Raw genomic sequence first — 24,047 nt, 5'->3', positions numbered from 1 at the left:
CTGCTCGTAACCCCATGTGTTGTCAGAGCGGCCTCCATCACGTCACTCTGAACAGCCTGCATGTGTTACTAACACACACACACACACACACACACACACTCACACACACTCACACACACACACACACACACTCACACACACACACACACACACACACACACACACACACACACAGGAGAGAAAATGCTAATCTATAATGAATGTGGCCTCTTATTAAGCAAGAAGCATTTTGCTTCCATATGCTTCTGAATAGCTTTTGTATTACTGTGTGTGTGTGTGTGTGTGTGTGTGTGTGTGTGTGTGTGTGTGTGTGTACAGGCTATTTGTCGAGTACTTCCTGTTAATGGCGGAGTAGCGGCGAGGCGCCGTTCGGTCAGAAGCATAAATGATTCAGACTCGGCGAGCGCTGCACGTTAAACACGCTGTCAACACACACGCACATGCATCGTGTTTACATCACTTGTGGGGACATTACATTGACTTACATTCAAAACCAAGTCTTCACCCTAAAATTGATTTACGTTATGGGGACTTTTTGTCCCCATAAGGAAGGCGAGTCCCCACAATGTGACTGTGTAAACAGATATATGTCCCCACAACACTAGTAATACCCGCCCCACACACACACACACACCCACTGGACTGTTACACAGCTGATTGGCTGTTGAACTGTAAATGATTTCTGCTGTGTGTGTGTGTGTGTGTCCTGATGATGATGATGATGATGATGATGTTAGCTGCTGTACAAACCTCCATTACAGAAACTCATTAGCTGAAACATGTTGAGGGGAAACACTGAACAGTTCTATATGTTTATATGTAGATATGTAGATATGTATTCAGGGATAAATAAATCTCCCTCTTCAGATATAAAGGCTGATTCTAAGGAAACGAAAACACAGCGCTTCTTATTTTCAGGTGATTAAACACTGATGAAAACACACTTATATAAATATTATATTCCCTTTCTGAAATGTTGGAGCTTTAAACTCACTGTGTGAATCTTTGAGCTCTAACAAATTCATTTCTCATGAAACCTTTCTTAATGTTTTATCCTCCGTTGTTTAAATCCGTTTATACTCGTTAGCAGTCGTCTTCTTCTCTGTCTTTGTTGGCGAAGACTCAACAAAACATTCGTTTGCAACAAAACAGGAAGGTCGGAGGTAAAAAGTGGAGGTTTTAGTGGATTTGACGACTTTTTTTTGCTTGTGTGTCTGTTGGGAGCAGAAAGTGCTGACTGCCGCATCAGTGTCAATATCTACAGTTTGTTGTGACAGAGGACGACCTGAAACACACACACACACACACACATCTCTGTGTTTGTGTGGTCGATACAGTGAAGGGGTGTGTGTGTGTGTGTGTGTGTGTGTGTGTGTGTGATGTCCTGATGATGAAGGTGATTCGGAGGAAAGACGAGTTCACCTTTTTCTCTGCAGCTCACATGTTCTGAACATTTAACACGACACGAGAAAATACTAAACGCCAAGAACGAGGCTGTAAAGTCCCGTCAGCGCCCCCCACAGGCCGCAGAGTGAACCAACACCATCCTGATGGTTTGTCTGTTCTTACAGGCTGAACAGCAGTGGAGCTTAAAGTTAACGTTTGTCCTGGCGGTGGCGCTAGAGGAACGATCGTGTGGTCATTAACATATGAGCGTTCGTCCTCTGGAGAGCAGGAATATCTACGAGCTAGGGCGGCGATATGGCCCTAAAATAATGTCACGATATTTCAGGGTATTTCTGCGATAACGATATACTTGACGATGTGACAGAAATCCTGAAAAATATTAATATACATGTATGTCTATTGAAAATATTATGTATTTGAAAGAATACATTACCATATTTCTAGTAAATTATTTCTTATTTCACCATTTTAATTCTACTTAATCCTGCATCTTATTGTAGTGTTTCCTCGTTAACTACTTTAATCTGTTTAATCAGTTCTCTCCCGCCACACGCCGGCTTGCCCCGCCTCTTCCTGTTTCCTGTATGTGCTGACGTTCTTCGTCAGCAGTGCGTTTTATAAATGCGAGGGAAACATAGATCCTCTGTAACCGAACTCCTCAGCAGTGTTGCTTTCGCTTGTTGTTGCTGTGCGTAACGCTGCGACGTCATCACGTCAACGAGTGCGGACGTCACTCGATCACGATACGATTTTTCTTATCATATGATACGATACGGCACACCCGAACTACAAGCAATTACTTTTCAAGATATCTTGAAGAAAACTGCCACTTAAATCTGAGTCTAGCACCTTTGATTTTAAACCTGAAACCAAGACTTCTGGGTTTAAACCATCATCAGACCTCCAGACCAGGACTTTTAGATTGAGTCAGACCACTGGATTTAACCAGAAGTCAAGACTAATTTGTCCAGGGCTGAGTTATGTTAGAACGGATTCAACACTACCTGATTTTCAGCACAGATACCAAAAAGTATTGTTTACTTTGAGGAATATAAACCTGTTTCTAATATTATCGATCAAAAGAAGCCAAAGCTGTGGACGCTAAATGTTGTCCGAATTAACTTCACAGAATCTGGTGAAATGATGTAAATCAGAAACTATCTGACCACAGAAGAAGTCAGCAGGATTATGGATCCGACCAGACATTTGATGACAGCTTTCACTTTTCGATACTCTGCGCTACGACACATTTCACTTCAGTGCCGAACGCTTTGTCGCTTCAGTAACCTTCATGAGTCCAGAAACACAGTGTGCCAGGCGTTGGCTGTTGCTGGGCCAAGACGTCCTGACTTCCTGAGTATCAGGTGAACAGTTGGTGAAAACACATGCGGCTGCATTGCATTGTGGGGAATATATGTGTCTTCATGACAGTTGAACACCGATGCCCTGGAACAGACTGAACATCAGCAGTGAAACAGAGATGACTGAAACACTGAGAGGCAGAGTCCTGCTCTGCGGGGTCAGCTGGACCGGCTCTGCGGGGTCAGCTGGACCGGCTCTCACTCACAACGCGTCAGACTATGATGCTGTAGGTAGCCCGTGGCGTTGTCTCTGGACGCGCCCGTCACGCGTAGTGTTCTGATGTGCCGTCGAAGTCAGGTGACGTAGTATAAAGAGCTAGAAGAGTCTGCATAGGTGAGAGGTCGGGGGGGTGGATGGGTCAAACACAGGACTTTCACCCAGGAGGCCGCCGTTCGTTAGTCAACGCTGACTTCTTCTAACATACGTATGTGACGTAACTTAACTTCCATAACTAACGTACTTATTTTAACTCAGACCATGATTTTTTCCTAAACCTAACCAGGTAGTTTTTGGGCCTAAACGGAACCAAACTGCGACCGTTTCACAACTTGTGATGAAATGTTTCTCAGCAAGCTTTATTTTGAAAGGCTAACGGGACGCTGCATATTTATTTTCGCTAACTTGACCGCACTGCATGTGCAAGACTGACGCTAAGGGGTTTCTACAGCGTTACAGCTTGAAGCGTACGGCCACCGACTTGGGGACCTCAGAGCAGGATTATGGTGCTTTTACTCTGAAAGAGCAGCAGGACATCCTCTCAAAGCTCTGAGCTGCTGAGGGATCAGGAGAAGAAAACCACAGAAGAAGAGAGTGTGAGGAGAATAGGAAGCAATAACTCCCAAACTATGAAAGACACATTATTTCTTGACCTACAGTTTTTAGATAAATTCACCTCTAAATTAAAAATGGACAAACTGACTGAGGGCGCGCCCCCAGAGCACAAATCCATCCTCCAAACGTAAACGTTAAAAAAGCAGTCTGTGTGTTTAACCTTCAAATCTGTCCTCAGCCCTTCAGCTCTTTGTGTCCTCAGAAAGGAAACATAATTAACCTCCTGTCCCCTCAGGACGGACGTCTCTGTGAGCGCGTGGTCGGACAGACGGACGAACAGCTGATGACAAACGCCGCAGCAGCAGGAAAACAAAGCGAACGCCGCAGGGCCGTTTGTGTATCAGCGAGACAAACCGATGGCGATGTTCATGTTCAAATAAAATACATATAGTCAACAATGTTTACATTTTATACAGGAAACAGCAAAGTTACAACTTTAACATGCAACAATAAATCAAAGCCAGACATACAAAACATGAAATGGGCAAACAGGTCGAACAAAACAACAGTAATAATCTCAGTTCATCGAAACCTCCTTCAACAATAATCTCTTCAGCTGCTTCTTCAGACCTTTAGTCGTAAGAAATCGATTTGTTACAGTTTGGTCTTCGGTTTGGGGAAGTGTCACGTGACCCCTCCTCACCTGCCTCGTCTGATAATTGAATAATAACGTGATGTAACATCTGAACCTGCAGCCATGTGCATGTAAGCGCTGATCTGCAGATCTTCTATTTGTACAGGGGAAGGTGTGTTTGCGTGAGTGGACGTGCGACACTGTGTGTTCAGGTAAAGGAGAGAAGCAAACACAGAGGTTGTTTATGTTGTGGCTGTAATGAACGCAGCAGCCTCTAGTGGACGCTGTTGCTCTCTATTTAAATTAGGGTTAATTATTGATTAGAAGGTCCTCATAAATGCATAAACACAGCTGTGTGTGTGTGAGAGTGTGTATTAATGAGCAGGTAAACACACAGCAAAGTCAACGCACACTCAAACACACACGTCCTCCTTGATGAAGGACGCAGTCACATGACTGACACAACAGCACACACACCTGTACACTGATTTTGTATGCTTGACTGTGACACACACACAGAGACGAGGTCGCAGCCTCTGATTGGCTCTCTGAGACGCTGGGACTCAGGGTTGGAAGGTTTGTAGGAGGAGACGAGGCGATCAGTCACTGACACAAACTTTTGCATCACCTTGGAGAAAACATGACGCTCAGAGACACGAAGAGACAGGAGACACTAACACACCGAAACGTCCTCTGCCACGCATTCAAAACAAAGTGGGCCACAGCTTCAGCCCTGTTGTTTCAGCCTGTATGTGTCCACATGTAGTCAGACTGTCCCATCAGAGCAGCCGAACCAGCAGTCAGCAGCTCCTGTCTGCAGTGGACCCGTGGACGGACAGACAGCTGTCTCTGGATCACTGTGAGACTGAAGGAAACTTAGAAACAGCAGGATTCTCAGGCAGGTTCTGCAGGTTTCTTCTCTGGCGTCTCAGCGGGTTTCTGGACGCCTCGTAGTTGGAAAACCTCTGGCATGAAGCGGTACAGCGAACTGCCGGATCAGCTGAATTGCTTTTCTGCTTGCTTGGTTATTGTGTTTGTATGTTTGTTTGTTTGGCGTGTGAATGTTTCGTGTGTTGTTAGTGAGTTGTGGGCGGCTTCCTTATTTAAACCATGTGATGTGATCATCAGAGTAAAGTGATGTAAAGTCACTACATCCTTACTTCTGTTATTAAAATGAGTAAATTCTTTTGGTAACTAAAACAAACACTAGAATATGTAGAATATGGTAAACAAACACAAAACGATGAACGGATGTAAATTTCCTGCAGATTTGTTTTGAAAAGCATGTTGAAAGGACCAAAACTCTTGATTCACCTGACGTATTTCTCCTGTGTTCATCCTCGCTGTGTGAATAAAGTTTTCTGCTGGATTTTAATTTGACCTGACGGAGACAGAAATCCACTGAGACTCTCCTCCATCTAAACATCTGAGCAAACGCTGAGCATGCTGGGAAACGCAGGGACGACCATCAGATAGAATATCTGCCTGAGTCTGATAATAATGAATGAGACGTGTTTTTGAAGGGGGGGTGGAAAGTAGGCCAGAGAGGAGAGCAGCCACCAGAGACGCTGTTAAAGTGGAGGATTTATTTAGATTTTGATGTGGTTCTGGACTCTGAAATGAACTCGTTTCTGTGCAGAAGCTTCCTAAATGTCTTTCCAGTAATGGTTGTGGTGGGAATAAAAGAAGTCATTCTGCTCAGTGGACAGGAAGCGCTGCAGGTCTCTGGCTCCTCCGTGTGGACGCTGAGCGAACTGCAGCTCCTTTCAGACAACACTGAAGAAACGCTGCGTCAGCTCCGTTTTCTGCTGATTGTCTGAAAAAGTCGACTGTGCATTTAGTTTAAACATCGAGTTTCTGTCGACAGCAGCAAACTGAACGCTTATTATTCATAAATACGTCTGTATGCAGAGTTCAGTGCGTCAGTCGGTGATCAGCCTTCAGAAGGATTACACTCGTCCTCGAGCAGATTTCACCTCCTAAACTCTAAATAATTTCATTTGTTTAATGAAATGACAGTTTGTATTTTCGTGACATATAAAATAATAAAATACAATAAAACAATGTATACAGTTGTTTATAAACATATATACGGACGCGTATTACCCAGAAATCACTCTGCAGGGCGTCTGTTGAATCTGCGTTTGAGCACCAAGCATCATCGATGTGAACACGAGTATAATATATATAATATATAATAATAATATTAATAATAATAGTAATAATAATAAAGGGGCGTGTAGAATCCTGACTTTCACTCTTCAACACTGAGCTTGTTGTCCTCGTGCTGAACATTTATCTAACTTAAGGTCGCAGCTATTGATTACTTAAATCATCGATTAGTCTGGCAGTTATTATTTTTTCTTTTGATTAATCACTTACTCAGACAGATTCAGTTTATTGATGTAGGAGCTTTACAGTCTGCGCAGCGTGGACCCCCTCTGTCTTCACACCAAAAAACCCTTTAATGGGAAGAAAATGTCAGAAAGCTCAGGAAGAGCAGCAGAGGAGGGACGGACAGACAGGAAGTAGATGTGTGGACAGGCCTGAGTCACATGACCTCCACCATGGAGACCTATAAAACAGAGAGAAACAGAAAATCTGAGACTCTTCTCAATATTCTGCTTATAAATCATTGCAATGATTAATCAATTACAGTTTTCTGTTGATCAACCGATCCATTGATTAACTAGTTTCAGCACCAAAGTGTCGTATTCTGTTTCATCTGTACAAACGTGCAGCAGGCGTCAAAAAGATGAGATGAAACAACATGAAGTTTGTAAAAGAGTCGACCTTTTTAGCTGTTTGGTGAGTTTCTTGTATTCATGGTCATTTATTTCTCTCTTTAAAATCATTTAACCCATCAAACATTTTACAGTAAATATTGTCTTTTCTTATTTCTGGTGATTTCTGTTTTTCTTGTGCGGTGAACTGGACAGGAGTCGCGTGACGTTTTGAATTCTGCTGTTGAACTCGCTTCCTGAATGCTTTCAAAGTTAAACACCTGAAGTGAAGTCTAACCTCTGACCTCTGTCTGTCAGATACGGCGACATGGTACCGAAGACCATCATGGGGAAGATCTTCGGCTCCGTCTGCTCTCTGAGCGGCGTGTTGGTCATCGCTCTGCCGGTTCCCGTCATCGTCTCCAACTTCAGCCGAATCTACCACCAGAGCCAGAGAGCCGAGAAGAGACGGGCGCAGAAGGTGACGACCACAAACACTTCATCTCAACTCACAGCTGAGATTTTAAAGTCAACAAATTCACGCTCCAGTTTGTAGCATCGGCTGCGAGCGCAGGAACATCTAATAACAGGAAGTGTCTCTTTAAATGTTTACAGGTTACTGCTCTGCACGGTAGTCCAGTACAGACGTGTTGAGACAATGAGAGACAGCCGAACGCTGTACGTGCAGTCAGAGATGTCCACCTCTGAGTTAGTTTGAAATGTGAATGTCCAGTTGTTGCTTGGGTTTGCTGCAGCAGAGCGCAGACATTTTAAGGAGACAAAAGAGGACAAACACACATCGAGTCTGATCACAGGTCTGATCTTAATTTAGAAATCTGAGCTTCTGCATAATCCACAGGAGAAAAGAGAGGAAGACAGGGAGAGGAAGCCATGTCCAGAGCTCTACTTCCTCCCAACATCAACAGATGAGTTTTCTGGTTGTGCTGGAGACGTTTGTTTATCCCGCAGGGACGCAGCAGAAACACGATGTTGGAAAGTTACAGCTCAATCTTTTCTCTGTCTGCTGCTCTCTGAGTATTAAATCAACCCAGCTTTTGTCTGAAACTTACACGAGTGCACTGCATGCAGCAAAAGACCAAATAACAAACAAAACGTATCCCCTAATTATTACCTCTCATAATTAATTATGAGATTGGGATCTTGGAATATCAAATTGTTTTCTTGAATATACACCTTTTGTGGATCTCGTAATCATGAAATCTTTTATCAATTATTATGAAACTTGTTAAAAAAAACAAATGTTTACCAAATAACATGAAAGACATCCCTTCATTTTGGGGTCCAACAGAGTAAATTACTATATTATTGGGGTAACGCATCATCTTGTTCATGCAAGTTTATATTTTGTTCACGAAAGTTTTTATCTTGTTCTCAAAGTTTTTTCTTGGTGCAAGATGTTATCTGGTGTTTGCACGTTCGTATCCTGTTTGTACCACTTATCGTCTTGTTTGCACATTTGTCAGGACGTCATGGCTGTTCTGTGTAACCATATAGTTCATTTATCTATGAATTAATCCCAAATCTGAAATCCAAGCTTTCAGTCAGGTGGTCACAAGTAGACGACTTCCCTTATGAGAAAATCACAAAATAAATCCTTCAAGATTCACGAGAAAACAAATTGTCACGTCAAATTTGAAAAAATAAAAACTACTTACACCACAACCTCTTTGGCTTTAGCTTCAGATCAGTCTCTGTTCTCCAAACAAACATTTTCTTTGCCATCTTACAGCAGTTTTGCTTTATAATTACTTTGCTGCTCTATTAAGTCCGTTTCTCACAGACACAGAGAGAACACAATTGGACGGACTAAATGATGTGTATGTGTTCACAAACAGAAAACCAGGCTTGCTAGAATTCGCGCGGTGAAGAGCGGAGGGGCTAACGCTTATTTGCAGTACAAACACAGCCGGCTGCTGATTGACCTAGATGAGGTAACCACGGAAATGCAGTCATCGTCGTCGCGTGGTGCTGGTGTCTTTTCCCCTTTCATTCCTTCTTTCTTTCATGTTTCCTTTCTCCTTGTCGAGCTGAGACCTAACATGCTGCAGGCTGCTGCATGCTGGATGCCGATGTGAACCGAAGGGGGATCGGTTGTTTACCTCCTCGTGCTGTCTTCATTCAGGGATGTTTCTCTGTCATTGTGTTTTCATTATGTCTTTCTTTCTCACTGTCTCTCTATTTATCTGGTTCAGCAATAACATGTCTTGTGGATCTCTGAGCACCTTCGCTGTTAGGCCCTCAACACATGATGGCAGAGTTGCATTGCACTGGCATGAGCTTGTTTTCTTGTATAAAGTAAAGATGCCAGCAGTGCTACCTTGGGGCAATAATTTGCCTTTGGTTTCATGCAGCCAAACCCTTCTTGATCAGTGCCTTCTTTGGTTAAACTGAAATGCATAAATCACAGACTTGGCAAGTTGTTATTCAAATTTTCTGCTACCCGTGCCAGAGACTGTCCTCTCAAGATAAACAACAGCAACAGATGTTGTTCGAACTCCTGAAATGACGTATGTTTATGTTTAACTGACAGCAGTCTCTAGCGGTCATGTGAATTATGACTGTTAGGAACAAAGAATGTAGTAGCGTGACATTGATAAAAACCCTCAAAACCTTGTAGCGGATAAAAGTATGGAAGGTTATAAAGCTTTACAAACCTAGTCAACCCAACTATATTGTAAACAGGCAGAAGGGTGATGGTAATACTGTAGAGAGGAAGGTGGGGTAGCATGATGTAGGGTAGCGCAAACTGCGATGCGTAGCCCCGTTTCCTCACCCTCGTTTCTACTCACTCTGCTGCTCTCAGCTGCAGTGCAAAATGCTAGTGAGGTCAGCTAAAGTACTCCTGAACCAGACCAGACCACGTCCTCTACTGCCGTCCAGTGTATTCGCCACTTTGGCTGACGGCACTCAATAAATACTACGCTGTTTTCTTGTTGGTGACAAACCTCAACTATAGCAGTCACGTTTTGGTTAGGTTTGAAAAACGGTTATATGAATCATATGTAACAGCAGTTTTTACTGGCACTGACAAATGATGTCACCCTGTTGATAGGAGTGTCAGATCAGGAATTGGGTTGTTTTAAAGGCAATCACATCGTATTTTGTCATTTGGTTTGTAAGACTTGTTGCTGGCGGAGGTTGGTGACGAAATTTACGATACACTTTGCTTCCGTGTCGCACCTTTCAGGTCACAGCTCGGTATCACTGATCATGGGTAGAGGGCCTCTGAAGCTCACTGCGCTGATGTGGCTTTAAAACTGATCGTGGGCCAACAGGAAACGTTACTGTTGAACTGTCCTGTCTGTCTGTGGCTGCATCACTAACTCACTTTTATTCCTGTTTCGTTCTTATTTTCTTTCGTTCTTCCTCTCTTGCATCTCTCCATTCTCTGCACATCTCTCTCAGCTTTGCTCTCACACTGACATTGCACATGGAGAACAGAACCACGTTATCCGCCCCACCATGCGTTAGTCCGTCACACTAACTCGCCTGTGCATGACCTGGTACTCAAGTGTGGGTCACCTCGCCAACAGGAAACCAACAGCTTCATCTACAAACACTCTCCACCCCTACATCTTAGCTCCTTTCTTCTTCTCTGCTCTGTGTCTCCTTCTTCCTCTGTGTTTTGTTTGGACTCGTACATTTTGATTGGCCCTCCCAATCAAAATGTACGAGTCCAGAGAAACAAACCAAAACATAAGACAGGGATGGAGATCTATAAAAGGGCTTGCTTATGTAGCTCGGCTGCCGAATGACTGGCCTGCGCTGCTCATGACATCATCACTACGCATCTTGAGTTTCATCACCGGGTGGAGGAATGAGATCTGGCTGAGCTGCATGTCAATCAGCCAACCACGCGGCATACACAAGGGTGGAGTCAATGTGACACAGAGGTGATGGTTGACGAAGCGGTGCTCTACAAACTCTTTAGAAACAACAACATTTTGAGAAAATAACTTGTTTGATGTCTTACCCAGAGTCAGATAAGAAGATTGAAAAGAAAGAGTATAGATAGGTGAACATAAATAGAAAAGATTCAATTAAATAACATTTTATTTATATAGCGCAGTGCTGTCTCTGTGCTATGATGCACTCTAAACCCTGACTGAAAATCCTCAAATAAACTATTCTTATTTAGAAAGTCACACAACTGATTGGCGACTGCTTTCTCAAGGATCTTAGAGCGGGAAGATAGGTCTGGGATATATTCAGACAGAGCTAAGTGCTAAGCTAGGCTAGCAGTCAGAGCTTTCTTTGGGGTTGCCAGGAGGGTTTGTAACTTCCTTTAGGGTGCTTACAGTTACGGTGTGTCACCAAGTGGGAGGTGCATCAATTTCTGTAGTGTCCCAGGCAGGAGGTCCACAACTTATTTTAGAGTCCTTAGAATGGTCCTCAGGATTGAGGTTCATGACTTCCTTTTGGGACCCCAGGAAGGTCTTCAGTAGTGAAGTTGCTGACTAGGAATGAGGTTCATGACCTCCATTAGGTTCCCCAGGAGTGAGATTCGTGACGTTCTTTAAGGACTCCATGAAGGTCCTCTGGAGTAAGGTTCTTGACTTCCTTCAGGGTCCCTAGATGTGAAGTTTGTGACTTCCTTTAGGGTCCTCAGGTTTAAGGATTATGACTCACTTCTTTTCGGGTCCCAAGGAGTGAGGTGCGTCACTCCCTTGAATGTCCCCAGGAGTAAGGTTCAGAACTTCCTTTAGGGTTCACAGGCGTAAGGTCCATGACTGACTTTCTGGTTTTCTGATTCTGGAAAAGACAGGTAGCAAGCATACTTCCTAAAATGTTGGACTGTTCCTTTGGCAGTACCTGAGCTCCTTAGTCTTCAGTCCCTCTGTCCATCCACCTGCGTCACATTCAGTCTGAACCCCTGAGCAATATGAGTACGGTGGCTCTCTTGGATCAAATGAGGCTCGAGTCAAAACAAACAAGCAGAAACACAAACACATTTAGAGAAGCAGTGATAAAGCAGCAGAGCGGCTGCTGTCGGTGGCCTGAGTTTGAACCAGTGAGCGATCCGTCACTTTCAAACTGACCAGCCAGGAGGGGAATGTGGGTAAAAAACTGGACAGATGAAACGTTCTTACAGCAGAGTGTTAGAAGAAGGTGGTAAGAACATAAGCCCTGTCTATGTGTGTCGCAGCGGGACTGCTCCTCTTTGTGATGTGGTGGTTGTGGGTGGGGTGGACACATGTCCAATGGCGGGCTTACTGTGTGGTCATGTGATTTGTGTTGCCCTGAAGGCGTCCAAGGAAGCAGGACAGGCGCTGGTGTGTAAGACCAACCCCAAGTTCGAGGTGCATCATCATCACCTTCTGCACTGTCTGGAGAAGACTACGGTAAGAACATATAACACACACAAAAACACACACACTGTAATTTCCAAAATATAGTCAAGCAACATCACAGGTGTCATAAGTAAGTAAGTAAGTTAAGCTTTATTTGTATTGCACTTTTTAAAACACAGTTACAAAGTGCTTCACACATAAAGGGAAAATATAAATAAATAGATAAATAAAGATATATTACCATACAAAAACACAGCAAAAAACCAAAGAGAAACAAACCAAAACATAAGACAGGGATGGAGATCTATAAAAGGGCTTGCCTATAGAGAAGGGTTTTTAGAAGCTGCATAAAACAATCCAAAGATTCAGCAAATCTGAAGATTCTGTTTGTGGAAGATTATTCCAGAGGGTTGGGGCTAAAACAGCGAAGGCACAGTCACCTTTTGTTTCGAGGTTGGAGCGGAGGATGGATAAAAGGCCGAGATTTGAGGATCTGAGTGGTCGAGAAGTGTAAGGAGCAACGAGGAGATCAGAAATGTAACTGGTCATGCAGAGACTTATATGTAATCAACAAAAGCTTGTAGTTTATTCTGAATTTTACTGGAAGCCAATGTAGAGATGCAAGAACAGGGGTACTGTGGGACCGACGGCTAGTTCTAGTTAGCAGCCTGGCAGCTGCGTTTTGGACCAACTGTAATCGATTTAGAGCAGCTTGACTGAGGCACGTGTAGATGAAATTACCATAATCTAGACAGGAGAAAATGAAAGTGTGACTTAATAGTTCCAGATCCATAGAAGACATGATACATCTGATTTTAGCAATATTTCTTAGCTGAAGAAAACAGGTCTGGACGGGCATGATGGTCAAAAGTCATACTGGTCAACGATGATTCCAAGATTCTTAGTGGTAGGTTTGATATTAGAGTGAAATGGTCCAATAAACTGATCAACTGCAGTGGTAAAGTTATCTGGTCTGATTAAAAGAACTTCTGTCTTGTCAGGGTTTAGGTGCAGGAAATTATGAGACATCCAATCTTTGGTAGCAGCTAAGCAATCATGGAGGGACGACAGTTGATTCAGGTCACTGGGTTTGGCAGAGAAATAGATCTGTGTATCGTCGGCATAACAGTAATATGACATGTTATGAAAGTGGCTGAACAAATGACCCAGAGGAAGCATGTACAATGAGAAGAGGCTTGGTCCAAGGACCAACCCCTGAGGGACTCCACACAGCAGGGAAGCTGAGGAGAACACATGATTATTGATACAAATATTAAAATATCTATTAGTCAAATAAGAATTAAACCAGTTTAGAGCTGTATCAGAAATGCCAACCCAGTGATGTAACCTATCAAGTAAAATCGCATAATCGATGGTATCAAAGGCTGCAATCAAGTCCAATAGTATGAGGATTGAATATTCACCTTTGTCTGCAGGCATAAGAATGTCATTAGTCACCTTTAGTAATGCGGTTTCAGTACTATGATTGTGACGAAAGCCAGATTGAAATTTATCAAAGATTTTATGACCCTCAACCAATTTCAGAAGTTGGTCTGTAAAGTTTTTTTCAAGGATTTTGGATATGAAGGGCAGCTTGGAGATCGGTCTGTAGCTCTCTAACTGGGCTGGGTCCAGAGAAGGTTTTTTAAGAAGTGACTGGACACTGGCAGTTTTAAAATAGTCAGGTACAGACCTGGATGTGAGAGAGTTGTTAATAATAGCGAGCAGGCTGGGACCTAAAACAGGAAGCACGGATTTTAGAACTATCGTGGGAACATTATCACAGGGACTGGAGGAGGGACGCATATGAGCTACAGTGTAGGATCTGCAGGGAGACAGGGGCAAATTCAGACAGTAAAATAGGACGGCTGGATGGTGCGGAGGGTGAAACAGTCAGGGTAAAACTGGACCTCAGACCATCAATCTTGCCAACAAAAAATGATAAGAAGTTTTCACAGTCCATAGAAGATGAGGCAGGAATGAGAGTAAGAGAGTGATTTACAAACTGGTTAATAGTACTAAACAGAAATCTTGGATTGTGTTTGTTGCTAGTAATCAAGTGAGGGAAGTGGGCAGCTCGAGCATCTTTAATAATCTGGTTCAGTTTCAACAAAAGCTCCTTCATATGGAGGTGGTGAACTTCAAATTTGGATTTTTTTCCATCTACGTTTGGCTTTTCTATATGCCCTTCTTTGATGTCTGATGTTATCATTGATCCAAGGGGTTGTATTAGTAACTGGGACAGCCCTAGGGGTTAAAGGCGCAGAAGAGTCAAGCGCAGATGTACACAAATCATTAAACCAACTAACTTGGTCATTAAGATTAGCAAAGTGAGGAGGGAAATTGGCCAGACCAGAAAAGTAGCTGGAAAAAGTGGCTGCAGACTGCTCATTAAAGATGCAAGAGTGGATTATACCTTTTCGGGTTAATGTAATGGGTAGTAAGGGTGCATCAAAAATTATACATTTATGGTCAGAGATAAAATCAATCTTGTTTAGGGAGGTAAGAGACATATCTAGAGTAAAAACTAAGTCAAGGGTGTGTCCGCGGTTATGTGTCTGGTCAGAGACATGCAGCACAAGATCAGTGAGTTGAATGAGTTTGAAGGATTATCAATATGAATGTTAAAGTTAAAGTGACAAGTGAGATGGTTCTTAAAGACAGCTGCAATACCCCCACCGGGCCTGTTAGCCTGGGTGTATTCAGAAAATTGTAACTGGGAGGGCAGAGCTCCACATTAAAAAAAAGGATTTGGTCAGGTTGGTCAGGTCTTAATTTCATCTGTTACTAATTGTTACCTCAAGAGGCGAATTAATGACACGCATGGACGCAGATGACTGGCTCAGTCATTAAAATAAAGAGAGAAATTTCTTAATAAATTACTTTTGAAAATAACCAATAAACCTAACCAAGCAACTAAAAGTTTAATAAAGTGACCTGTACATGTAATTTACTAAAAATGGATTTAGTGTGAAGTTATTCTTTAAAGGCCAAATCACTTAATTTTTCATTTAAATTACAGGTGTATTAACTTACATAAGTACAGACTTTAAATTCCTGATGGAAAATACATATCTATTTGTTTTTGTTCTCAACTTATCATGTGTGTTTTTTGATGCTACCACAAGGAGTTGCCAAAGTCAGGGAGTTTCAAATCCTACACATAGTGCCTTCAACACGATAAGGTGTTAAATGCTCCACCTTTAACCATCTTCACCTTACGTCCTCTAACATCCTGCCACTTTATCTGCCTCAGAACCACGAGTTTGTGGATGAGAAGACATACGAGGCGAGCTGCAGGGAGTTAACTCTGGTGAAGCAGGTGTCTCGCTCTTCCTCCGTCTCCTCCTCTTCCTCACCTCATAGCTTCACCTCCTGCTGCACCCGCAGGAAGAGGAAGACCTTCAACGTCCCCAACTCCAACATGTCTGTGGGTCTCCAGGGCAGCGTCCAGGAGCTGAGCACCATCCAGATCAGAGAGAGACCGCTCACCAATAGGTAGGAAACTCAAACTCTAGGTTTTTATACTGTAAATGTATCAACAAGGGGAGACGTAATGAATTAACATTCGTACAGTCTGAGGAGGAGGTCTTTGAGAGGTTTGCATGGGTTATTGAGGAGGTTGCAAACGTAATTAAGGAAGTTTTAGAGGACATTGATGGGGTTGCAGAGGTCATTAAGGGGGTGTTAGAGGTTCTAATGATCCTTAAGTAGGCCCCACTGGTGCTTAAACAGATTCCAGGTACCATTGGTACTTGAGGAGGTTTAGAGCTCCTTATAAAGTTTGCAGAGTGCTTCAAGTTTCAGGGGTTCCTAAGGCCATTGCTCGGTCCTTAGGGAGGAATTAGAGGCCATTAAGGTGGTTCTGATGGTCCTTAAAGAGCTTCCAGTGTTTCTTGAAGAGATACCAGAAGGTTTTAGAAGACTCTAAGAAGTTCTAGGGGTCCTTGAGGAGGTTTTAGACCTTATTGTGAAGGTTGTAAAGGCATCAAAGAGGTTCCAATGGCCCATGATGGGGTTTTAGGAAAACTAACAATCCTTAACGAGGTTCCATTGGTCCATGTGGAGGTCCTTGAGGAGTTTCCAGGGGTCTTTGAGTAATTAGGTGATAAGGCACTATGAAACATTAGTACTGTTGCTATGGTTACATGAAATTTAGTTTACCTTGAGCTCTCATTTAGAATGATAATTAAACTGTTGACGTGAACTATTATTGAGGTGAACAAATGATTTTAACACCTGACACCAGACAGCCAATCAGAAAGTAGAACATTTCTGGGATATGGTATTAAGGAAAATATGACGGCTTTATATTTTCTTCCAAAACCTTTGTTGCTGATGCTCAGTAGCTGCATCTGTTTGTAATTTGTAAAAGATGAGGTTTTTGAGAAGAACTGGGGAGGAGACATTTTGCTTTAACCTGATATAACTTACAAATATATTAAATGAAGTTATAAACAGTTACAGTATGCGCCACACACTCACAGACATACTGTATATAAACACATGGCTCCAGAGATCATGTGACAGTGTATTCCCATGTAGAGTCAGGGAGCAGGAATCCAGAATATGTTCAGCTGTGGGAGGCTGTGGGAGGTCTGGGAGCTCTGGGAACTTTCTCCTAAACATGGACAGCTGGGAAACCAACTCGTCTCTATTACAGCCTCCTCCTGTCTCTGTCGGACTCTCAGTATCAGTAACCATCACTGCTAAAGCTTTGCTCCTCTGTTTCCTCTTCATCATCATTTTCTACAAGATAACACATTTTTAACAAATATTGTTTGATTGGTTCTGTGTAAATATAATTCCAAATGTAAATGATATGTTGTCCATGTAGCTACTAACCAGTGAGCTTGCTCCCGGTGCCACACTGGTTAAAACATGGACATGTTTTCATGTTCTTTAAAGCAGTCCTCCACGCCACGTCCTCTGCTGTATCTTATGAACAGTACTTCTGTCTACGTGTGTTCACCTACATGAATTTGGTTTTGGTTTGGGCATTTTTTCAGGATCATCCAAAATGTTGTTTGCCAAATTTGGTAAGCATTAGATGAAATTTGTATGAGCGGCGAAAGTGTTTGAGAAAGTATTCAGACATGTGATGGACCAATCCATGTCTCATAGTTAAGGAGTTATGAGCAAAAATGTCAAATAATCATAGATGCTCCCTTGTTGGCGCTAACCACACCAAACAAGAGTTTCCCCTCGGGGATCAATAAAGTATTTCTGATTCTGATTCTGAAACACTCTTCAGTTCCACTTTAGTCCATGGTCTTTTTACCAAGTGTTCACTGAATCACAGAGAAACAGGGCACCAGAAAAGTCTCATTTTAAGTCTTATATTAACTCATGGACAGTTATGTACAAAACTGTTCTCTGGTCCTGCTTTAGTTCAAGTCCATCAGTTTTGAGGGGTTCAGTCCTACCTGAAGACCTCTACTTCACACCTCCGTTAGTCAAACTAACGCTTGAATTGTCCGTTCCTGAGCTTTAAAGTTCCTTCACTCTGTAACTTTAGTCTGTAAATATCCACGTGTCTTCTCTCTCTCTGTAGTCGTTCCAGTCGATCCAGTCTGAATGCCAAATATGAGGAGACGATTCCTCTGAACTGTGACCAGCCGTACATCACTGCTGCCATCATCAGCATGCCCTCACCACCCGGCCCCACGCCTGAAGGCAACGACTCAGCCAGCTCCACCAACTACTCCCAGGCCAACATCGTCCGGGTGTCCGCACTCTAGATAATACCATCCCCCTCCGGCACAGAAACACAACCCACCCAGCAGGAAGACGACGGGGGGTCAGGGGTCGATGGCCCCGCACCACAACAGACTCAGAGGGCGGGGGTTTGGATCTCGAGTCCATGATAGAAGTGACGGGTTAGCAAACCTCTCATGGAGGAAAACGTCATTCTGTACTCACTAAAACTCAGCTAACCCCGCCTTGGATTGCAATTGTTTTATTTCGTCTTCTAGGAAGGATTTTTATTCCAGCAGTCAAACTTCAGAAAAGAGAAAATAGTAGCACTTTGGCTGATGACTGATCTCTAGCTGAGAGAAATTTAAATCATCACCATTGCTATTTTTCCAATCCTGTATGTCTTTAAATTTGATGTCTTACAACACAAAGAAAGCTGATGCTAACGGAGATTTCTTAATCTTGAATGCAGTTTAAAGGAAATGTCTGACATTTTGGGAACAACACTTTTCTGGTAACATCTTACGAGAGTTAGATGAGAAAATAGAAGTTTCAGATGTGTTTAGTCTAGCGTAGCACAAAGGCTGGAACCAGGGGGAAACTGCTAGCCTAGCTCCATCAAAAGAGAAAAAATTCACCTTCCAACAACTCCAAGTCTGCGTTATTTACAAGTTGTATCTTGTTAGCTAAGAAGCTAGGCACCAATCCAATCAAGAGTCAGTTGGGTTTAGTTGACTGGAGCTAGGAGTTAAGGCCTAGAGGCTAACTCTGAACTAACTGGACCTTAAAGCTAACTTGATTCATGGCTTTGCCTTAAACTTTACAAATCGCTAGCGTTAAAGAAAATTATCTAGTACTGAAATGACAAATGACCTCTGCTAAGCCATAAAGGGAAAACAATTAATTTATGTCATTACATAAAGGAACTTTTTTGAAAAGTCCTCAGATTTGTTATCTGTTGAAAGAGTTAGACTAACAGTCTTCCAGAGCTAACTGCTCCTAAAACCACAAGGTCTCAGTTTCTATTTCTACTTGTGTGAAATAAACAAGATAAAACAAGACAGTTTTGAAGTTGTTGGTAGGTATTTTTTCTGTCCTAACATTAGCTTTCACTTAGCTAGGCTAGCAGTCTTCTCATCTGTCTCTATTTATATTAGAAAATCAGAGTTGTCGTACTTTGTGTCGCGGTCCTGGACAGCTTCTCATTGAAATTTCAGTTCATCAGGTGCTCAAAAGATTCATTATGGGAAGGTTGTTGAAAATAGGAACTCACCATGTGGTTGGCAATCTTCCTAATTACTCTTTTAGGGTGGAAACAAACAAAAAAACAACATAAACCGGGTGTCAGATAGTCCGGAAGCAATATTGCAGTACTGCTAGTGAATCAAACTGTAGTCTTGTTTATACATAAATGAAATGTTTCTGTTACATCATTGGCTATCTGACTGGCCGTGTATTTTCTCCTAAAAGTCACTTAGAAAACTGCCTACTATTCAGTGAGTTCGTATTTTCAACATTCATCCCGTAATGAGTTTTCAGGACCCCTGGGTAACGGAAATGTCCAAGTTATAGGAGACCTTCACCATCGGGGACCACAGCAGTCCGTACTTTACTCTGTGGCTTGGTCACATAGTGTTTACTATGCAAACCTTAAGGGGAAAATCCATTATTTTCTTACCTTTAATCCAGCAGCAGGTTACATTTTCACGTATTTGAACGTATTTGATCTACAGTCTTAAAGAGTCTTAAAATGTTTAATTGGGCCGAAACCAACTGTTTCTGAAACGCTATGAGCAGCTACAGCTACTACTGTATTTTATAATACATACAAAGATAACCCAATATGTATACATTTGTTTCATATTTTAATTCATTTAAAATTGGGACTATTTGACTATTTTTAAGCCAACAAAGGCTAAAGAAAAGCATTTTTATTCCTGGTAGTGTGGTGAAGGCTTTTAAAGAAAATATAACTGAACAGCAAACTTAAAGAATAAAATATGCAATTAAAGTTTTTTTAGATGGGGTATATTGGGAGGTCTTGGACTATGTTTTATTCTTTTATTCTTTTTTATTTGACTTTATTTGATTTCATTAAGTTTTATTATTATCAATTTTTAAATTAGATTCGATTATATTCGTATTTAGTACTTATTTTACTATTTATTATTGTTATTTATTAATTTACTTATTTTTATTTATAATTTGTTATATGTATTCATATTTGTATTGATCTTACTAATTTTCCTTTGACCTTAGTAATTGAATCCTGGCTACAGCGCTGGACATGTGACCAAATCACGGAGTAACAAACGGAGTGCTGAGGTCACAAATCGAGCGCGAGAGTGTGAGTTCTGGATCAGGGCTACGTAACATGGCTAACAAACGTCTTTCTGAAAAATGAGGAGCTTTTCCTTTAATTCGCTGATTTAGTGGAGGAGGTTTTGTATTTGCAGCTCTGACGTAGAAGGAGAGGACGAGGAAAACCTCTCAGCATGTTCAGTATCTGTGTGTGTGTGTGTTTGAGTGCATGGATCAGTGTGTTTCCATGTGTGTCGGGACGTTCCTCTGCATGCCGATGTGACCGAATGCGTGCGTGACCCCACTGCTGCCGTTTCATCGGTTTTCATCCATTGGAGCAGGCCGGGGTCTGGGCCCGGCTCTGTATATACTAGTTTTTTACCTGATTTCTGTCAGAGCTGACTGCAGAAACACGAACACATCGTGAAAAAAACGTTGATGTCAATTTGTGATAAGAAAAATGTTTGCAAAATGTTTTTGTCTTTGCACCGGAGCATTTGTCTTTGTTGTCTTGCTTGCAGATGTATTTAACGCCCCTCGCTGCCTAATGTTGTTTTTCTTTTCTTGATGTACTCCACCCAGGGTTAAAGCACTGCGTCGGGCAGATATTACGTTTTTATGACACCACAAGTTGGCAGAACTGATTTCAGGGAGATTCGAGGATGTTCAGGGGAGATTTACATTACTGAGACTGTACTGTATTTAAATGCATATAACTATTATAACTACTCTTATTGCAACAATAACCCCCTTAAAACATAAAATGTACTGAAGTCAACCTCCCTCCGCCCAATTCTCCCCATAAAAGAAAGCAGGATAGATGCTGTTAGCAGCTTCTTCGTTTTAGATCTTATAAGCTGTTTCAACTTTTATTTCGTGAGTTAGCCAAACTACAAAATTAACAGTGGGCTGTTTAAGAGAGAAATTACACTTGTTTTTACTGTCAGTCTGTTGGTCGCTGAATTATATTTATTATAGCGTTAGCTGCCTGTGCACATCGTTTTCCAGCCCCGTACGTTGTAGTTGGATAGCAATCAAGTACTGATCGTACTGAGCGACAAATAAAGCAGATGGTAAATAATAGTGTGAGTTCCCCAGTGAGACTTTTAAGCACATAAAATCAGTGTTTTTATCACTTTAAATAGGATCTCTGTACATTCAGAGCTGAGCAGCAGCTTGTCCTGTCAGTCTGTGAATTAATAACGTTAGCTAACGCTAGCTAACATAGCATTAGCTCAGCAGCTAAAGGAGAAAGTGCTTCAACCATGGATGTATTAAGAGAACTGGATACAGCGTCGGAGGCGGGGCCTCGTTCATTCCTATGAAAGCGTCTCAGTGGCGCATGAAGCCAGAAAAGATCTAAGTCAGCACGTGGTTAGCCTAGCTTTGCGCTTGTTCGTCCCTCTCTCTAAAACCACAGAGCTAGGCTAGCTGCTAGCAGAGCTAGAGCTAGGCTAGCTGTTTCCCCCGGCGTCCAGTCCTTATGCTAAACTATAGGCTAGCATAAAAATCCCCCTCTTGGAAAGAAAGTGAATCAGAATCAGTAAGCTAATATCTTCAAATTCTCCTCTATGTCCTATAACGAACACGACAACACCAAAGTCTGTTAATATTTCGGTGAATATTTTAGATGCACAACGTCGTCGACCCATCTCGTGTTCACGAGATAATAATTTGTGTGTATAAGTTGTTATCTAGTCCGAACAAGTTAAAAAATACAGTATTTCAGGATTTCAGGGTGCTATATTTCAGACTGTGTGTGATTTGCAGGTCAAAAGCCATCTGTGTATCCAGGTTACACTGGACCTAAATTTGGTTTTTCTAAAGTCTAGGTTACATTAAACATGACATGACTCACTGACTATATTTCATGCAGTTAGGACTTGTTTCACACTGAAATATAGTTACTGAAAGAAAACATTCAGTAGTTTGGGTTCCAGTGTCGAGTTTGGTTGTCTCCTGACAAACGAGGAAACACTAAATACTTGTCATATTTGGTATGAAAATGGTCAAATATGGATATTGTGTGTCCTCTCTCAGAAACGTCAGCACTGACACCAGTCTGTGGTGAGCAGAGTGAACTCGAGGCGACTCTGCTCTCCTTAAAACACATACTGTGACCGTCTGCCCACACCTGTTCAGTTCTGGGTGGATTATATGAAGATGTTCAGACCTGGTGGACGTTTCTGCCCCGCAGTTGGACTTAACGTTTGTTGGGGGAAAGAGCACAGCGGATACGTTTGTGTGATCTGTATTTGGATTTTGGCTCTTTTTTCCTTCAAACATTCGTGGACGACTGAAATCAATTCAGCACTGATGCAAATATATTCGAAAAGGTTTTAACGACTGATATCTCTTCGCGCTGGAATTTCATCTTGAACTTGATTAAACACAGATTGACTTCTTTGTTGTTTATTTTTGAAGACGACAAACGTTGGCCCACATTTCGGAGTGAAACTGCAAATGGCCACCCCTGCTCGCAGCCCCGAAATTAACCCCCCTGTCATCCATCTCCGCTTGACTATAATGCGACATATGCAACCTTCTTTGGTTTGTTCTCTTGTTTTGGTTTCGTAAAGATACCTTATACTTTGAATTTAGGGATGAGGGGAAAAAATGATAGAAACATATTTTTGAGGATCATATTGTTGATTTTTGCTTGTAAAAGAAAGAAATAAGGATTGTAATTATTATTACTGTTGCTAGTGCACATGTGCTGTAATTGTTCTTTATGGTGTAGTAAATCATGCCATTTTCTAGTAATTTCCATAATAAGTTGTGTGTCTTATGTTCAGTTAATGTTCCACATGATATTTTTCTAAAGCGTTCCCGATACAGCATGCATGCGTTTGGATCAGCCGCCATGTCGGAGGGAGGAAGCGATAAAAGGATTTATTGTAAATTGAAGAAATTCTGAGGATGATTATGGTAATTAGTACTTTTGATTTGTTACAGCTTGTGTTATATTGATAAAATATGAATTATTGAGGATAATATTAAAAAAAGAGAAGCTTCCATGGTTTTAGTCCGGTGCAGTGTCTGAGTAAATAGAATAAAACATTGTCCTATTAAAACACTCGAGCAAGTCTGGGTGTCTCTTTTCATGCACGGAAACACAAACATTTATGGTAAATGTTTCTTTTTGTTGTTTCATGTAAACACATTCTGTTTTTTGGTAGTTTGATTTTGCTTTCTTTTCGAGAGTAAGATGAAAAACATTACGATAACGTAAAGATCTGACACGATATGATACAATACGATAAGATCGGACATGTGACGTTATGGCGAGATACAGTATCTTACAATAAAATACAATATTATACGTTACAGCACGATACTATAGTACACGTTACAGTAAGATAAGATCAGATACAATGCAGTGTGATAATGTTATGATAAGATATGATACTGTACGATATCATAAGTTACGATGTGGTGTGTTAAGATATAGTACGTTACATTAAGAAAAGATGCGAAAAGCTCTGATAAAATGTGGTATTTTACTATAAAATACAGTATGTTACGAAAAGATAAGATCTGTTACAATAGGATACGATGCGTTACAATAAAACAGGACGTTACACGTTACAAGGTAAAGATAGGATGCAATATGATGTGATATGTGACGACAAGATATGGTTGCAACAAGATAAGATCTGATATTTTATCTAGATTTTACAATATCTAGATATAGTACATTATAAGGTACAGTGCTATATGTTGTGATAGGACGCGATAAGAGAAATAAGGATAGACGACGCGGCGGACATCAACACGTTAATGACAGCGATCGTCTCCAGTGGACACTAAATGAACTATTAATACACTTACAGTGGCTGT

General features: G+C 41.7%; 1 protein-coding gene across 2 annotated transcripts in view; it reads left to right on the top strand.

Moving 5' to 3' along the window:
- The window catches only part of LOC122871429 (potassium voltage-gated channel subfamily D member 2-like), a 91,991-nt gene extending 68,703 nt beyond the window's left edge, over window positions 1–23,288 (top strand). Inside the window, exons 2-6 of one of the 2 annotated variants that reach the window (XM_044186542.1) lie at window positions 7,216–7,378; window positions 8,754–8,849; window positions 12,165–12,260; window positions 15,466–15,707; window positions 17,764–23,288. In XM_044186542.1, coding sequence (XP_044042477.1) covers window positions 7,216–7,378; window positions 8,754–8,849; window positions 12,165–12,260; window positions 15,466–15,707; window positions 17,764–17,950 — 784 coding nt within the window. In that variant the 3' untranslated portion in view covers window positions 17,951–23,288. The remainder of the gene's footprint in view (window positions 1–7,215; window positions 7,379–8,753; window positions 8,850–12,164; window positions 12,261–15,465; window positions 15,708–17,763) is intronic. The other variant, XM_044186543.1, reaches the window with a different exon arrangement.
- The last annotated feature ends 759 nt before the right edge of the window (window positions 23,289–24,047 follow it).

The sequence above is a fragment of the Siniperca chuatsi genome, linkage group LG23 (genome assembly GCF_020085105.1).
Source record: "Siniperca chuatsi isolate FFG_IHB_CAS linkage group LG23, ASM2008510v1, whole genome shotgun sequence".
Lineage (NCBI taxonomy): Eukaryota > Metazoa > Chordata > Actinopteri > Centrarchiformes > Sinipercidae > Siniperca > Siniperca chuatsi.
The sequence above is the reverse complement of the archived record's forward strand: the minus strand, read 5'-3'. Positions and strand labels throughout refer to the sequence as shown.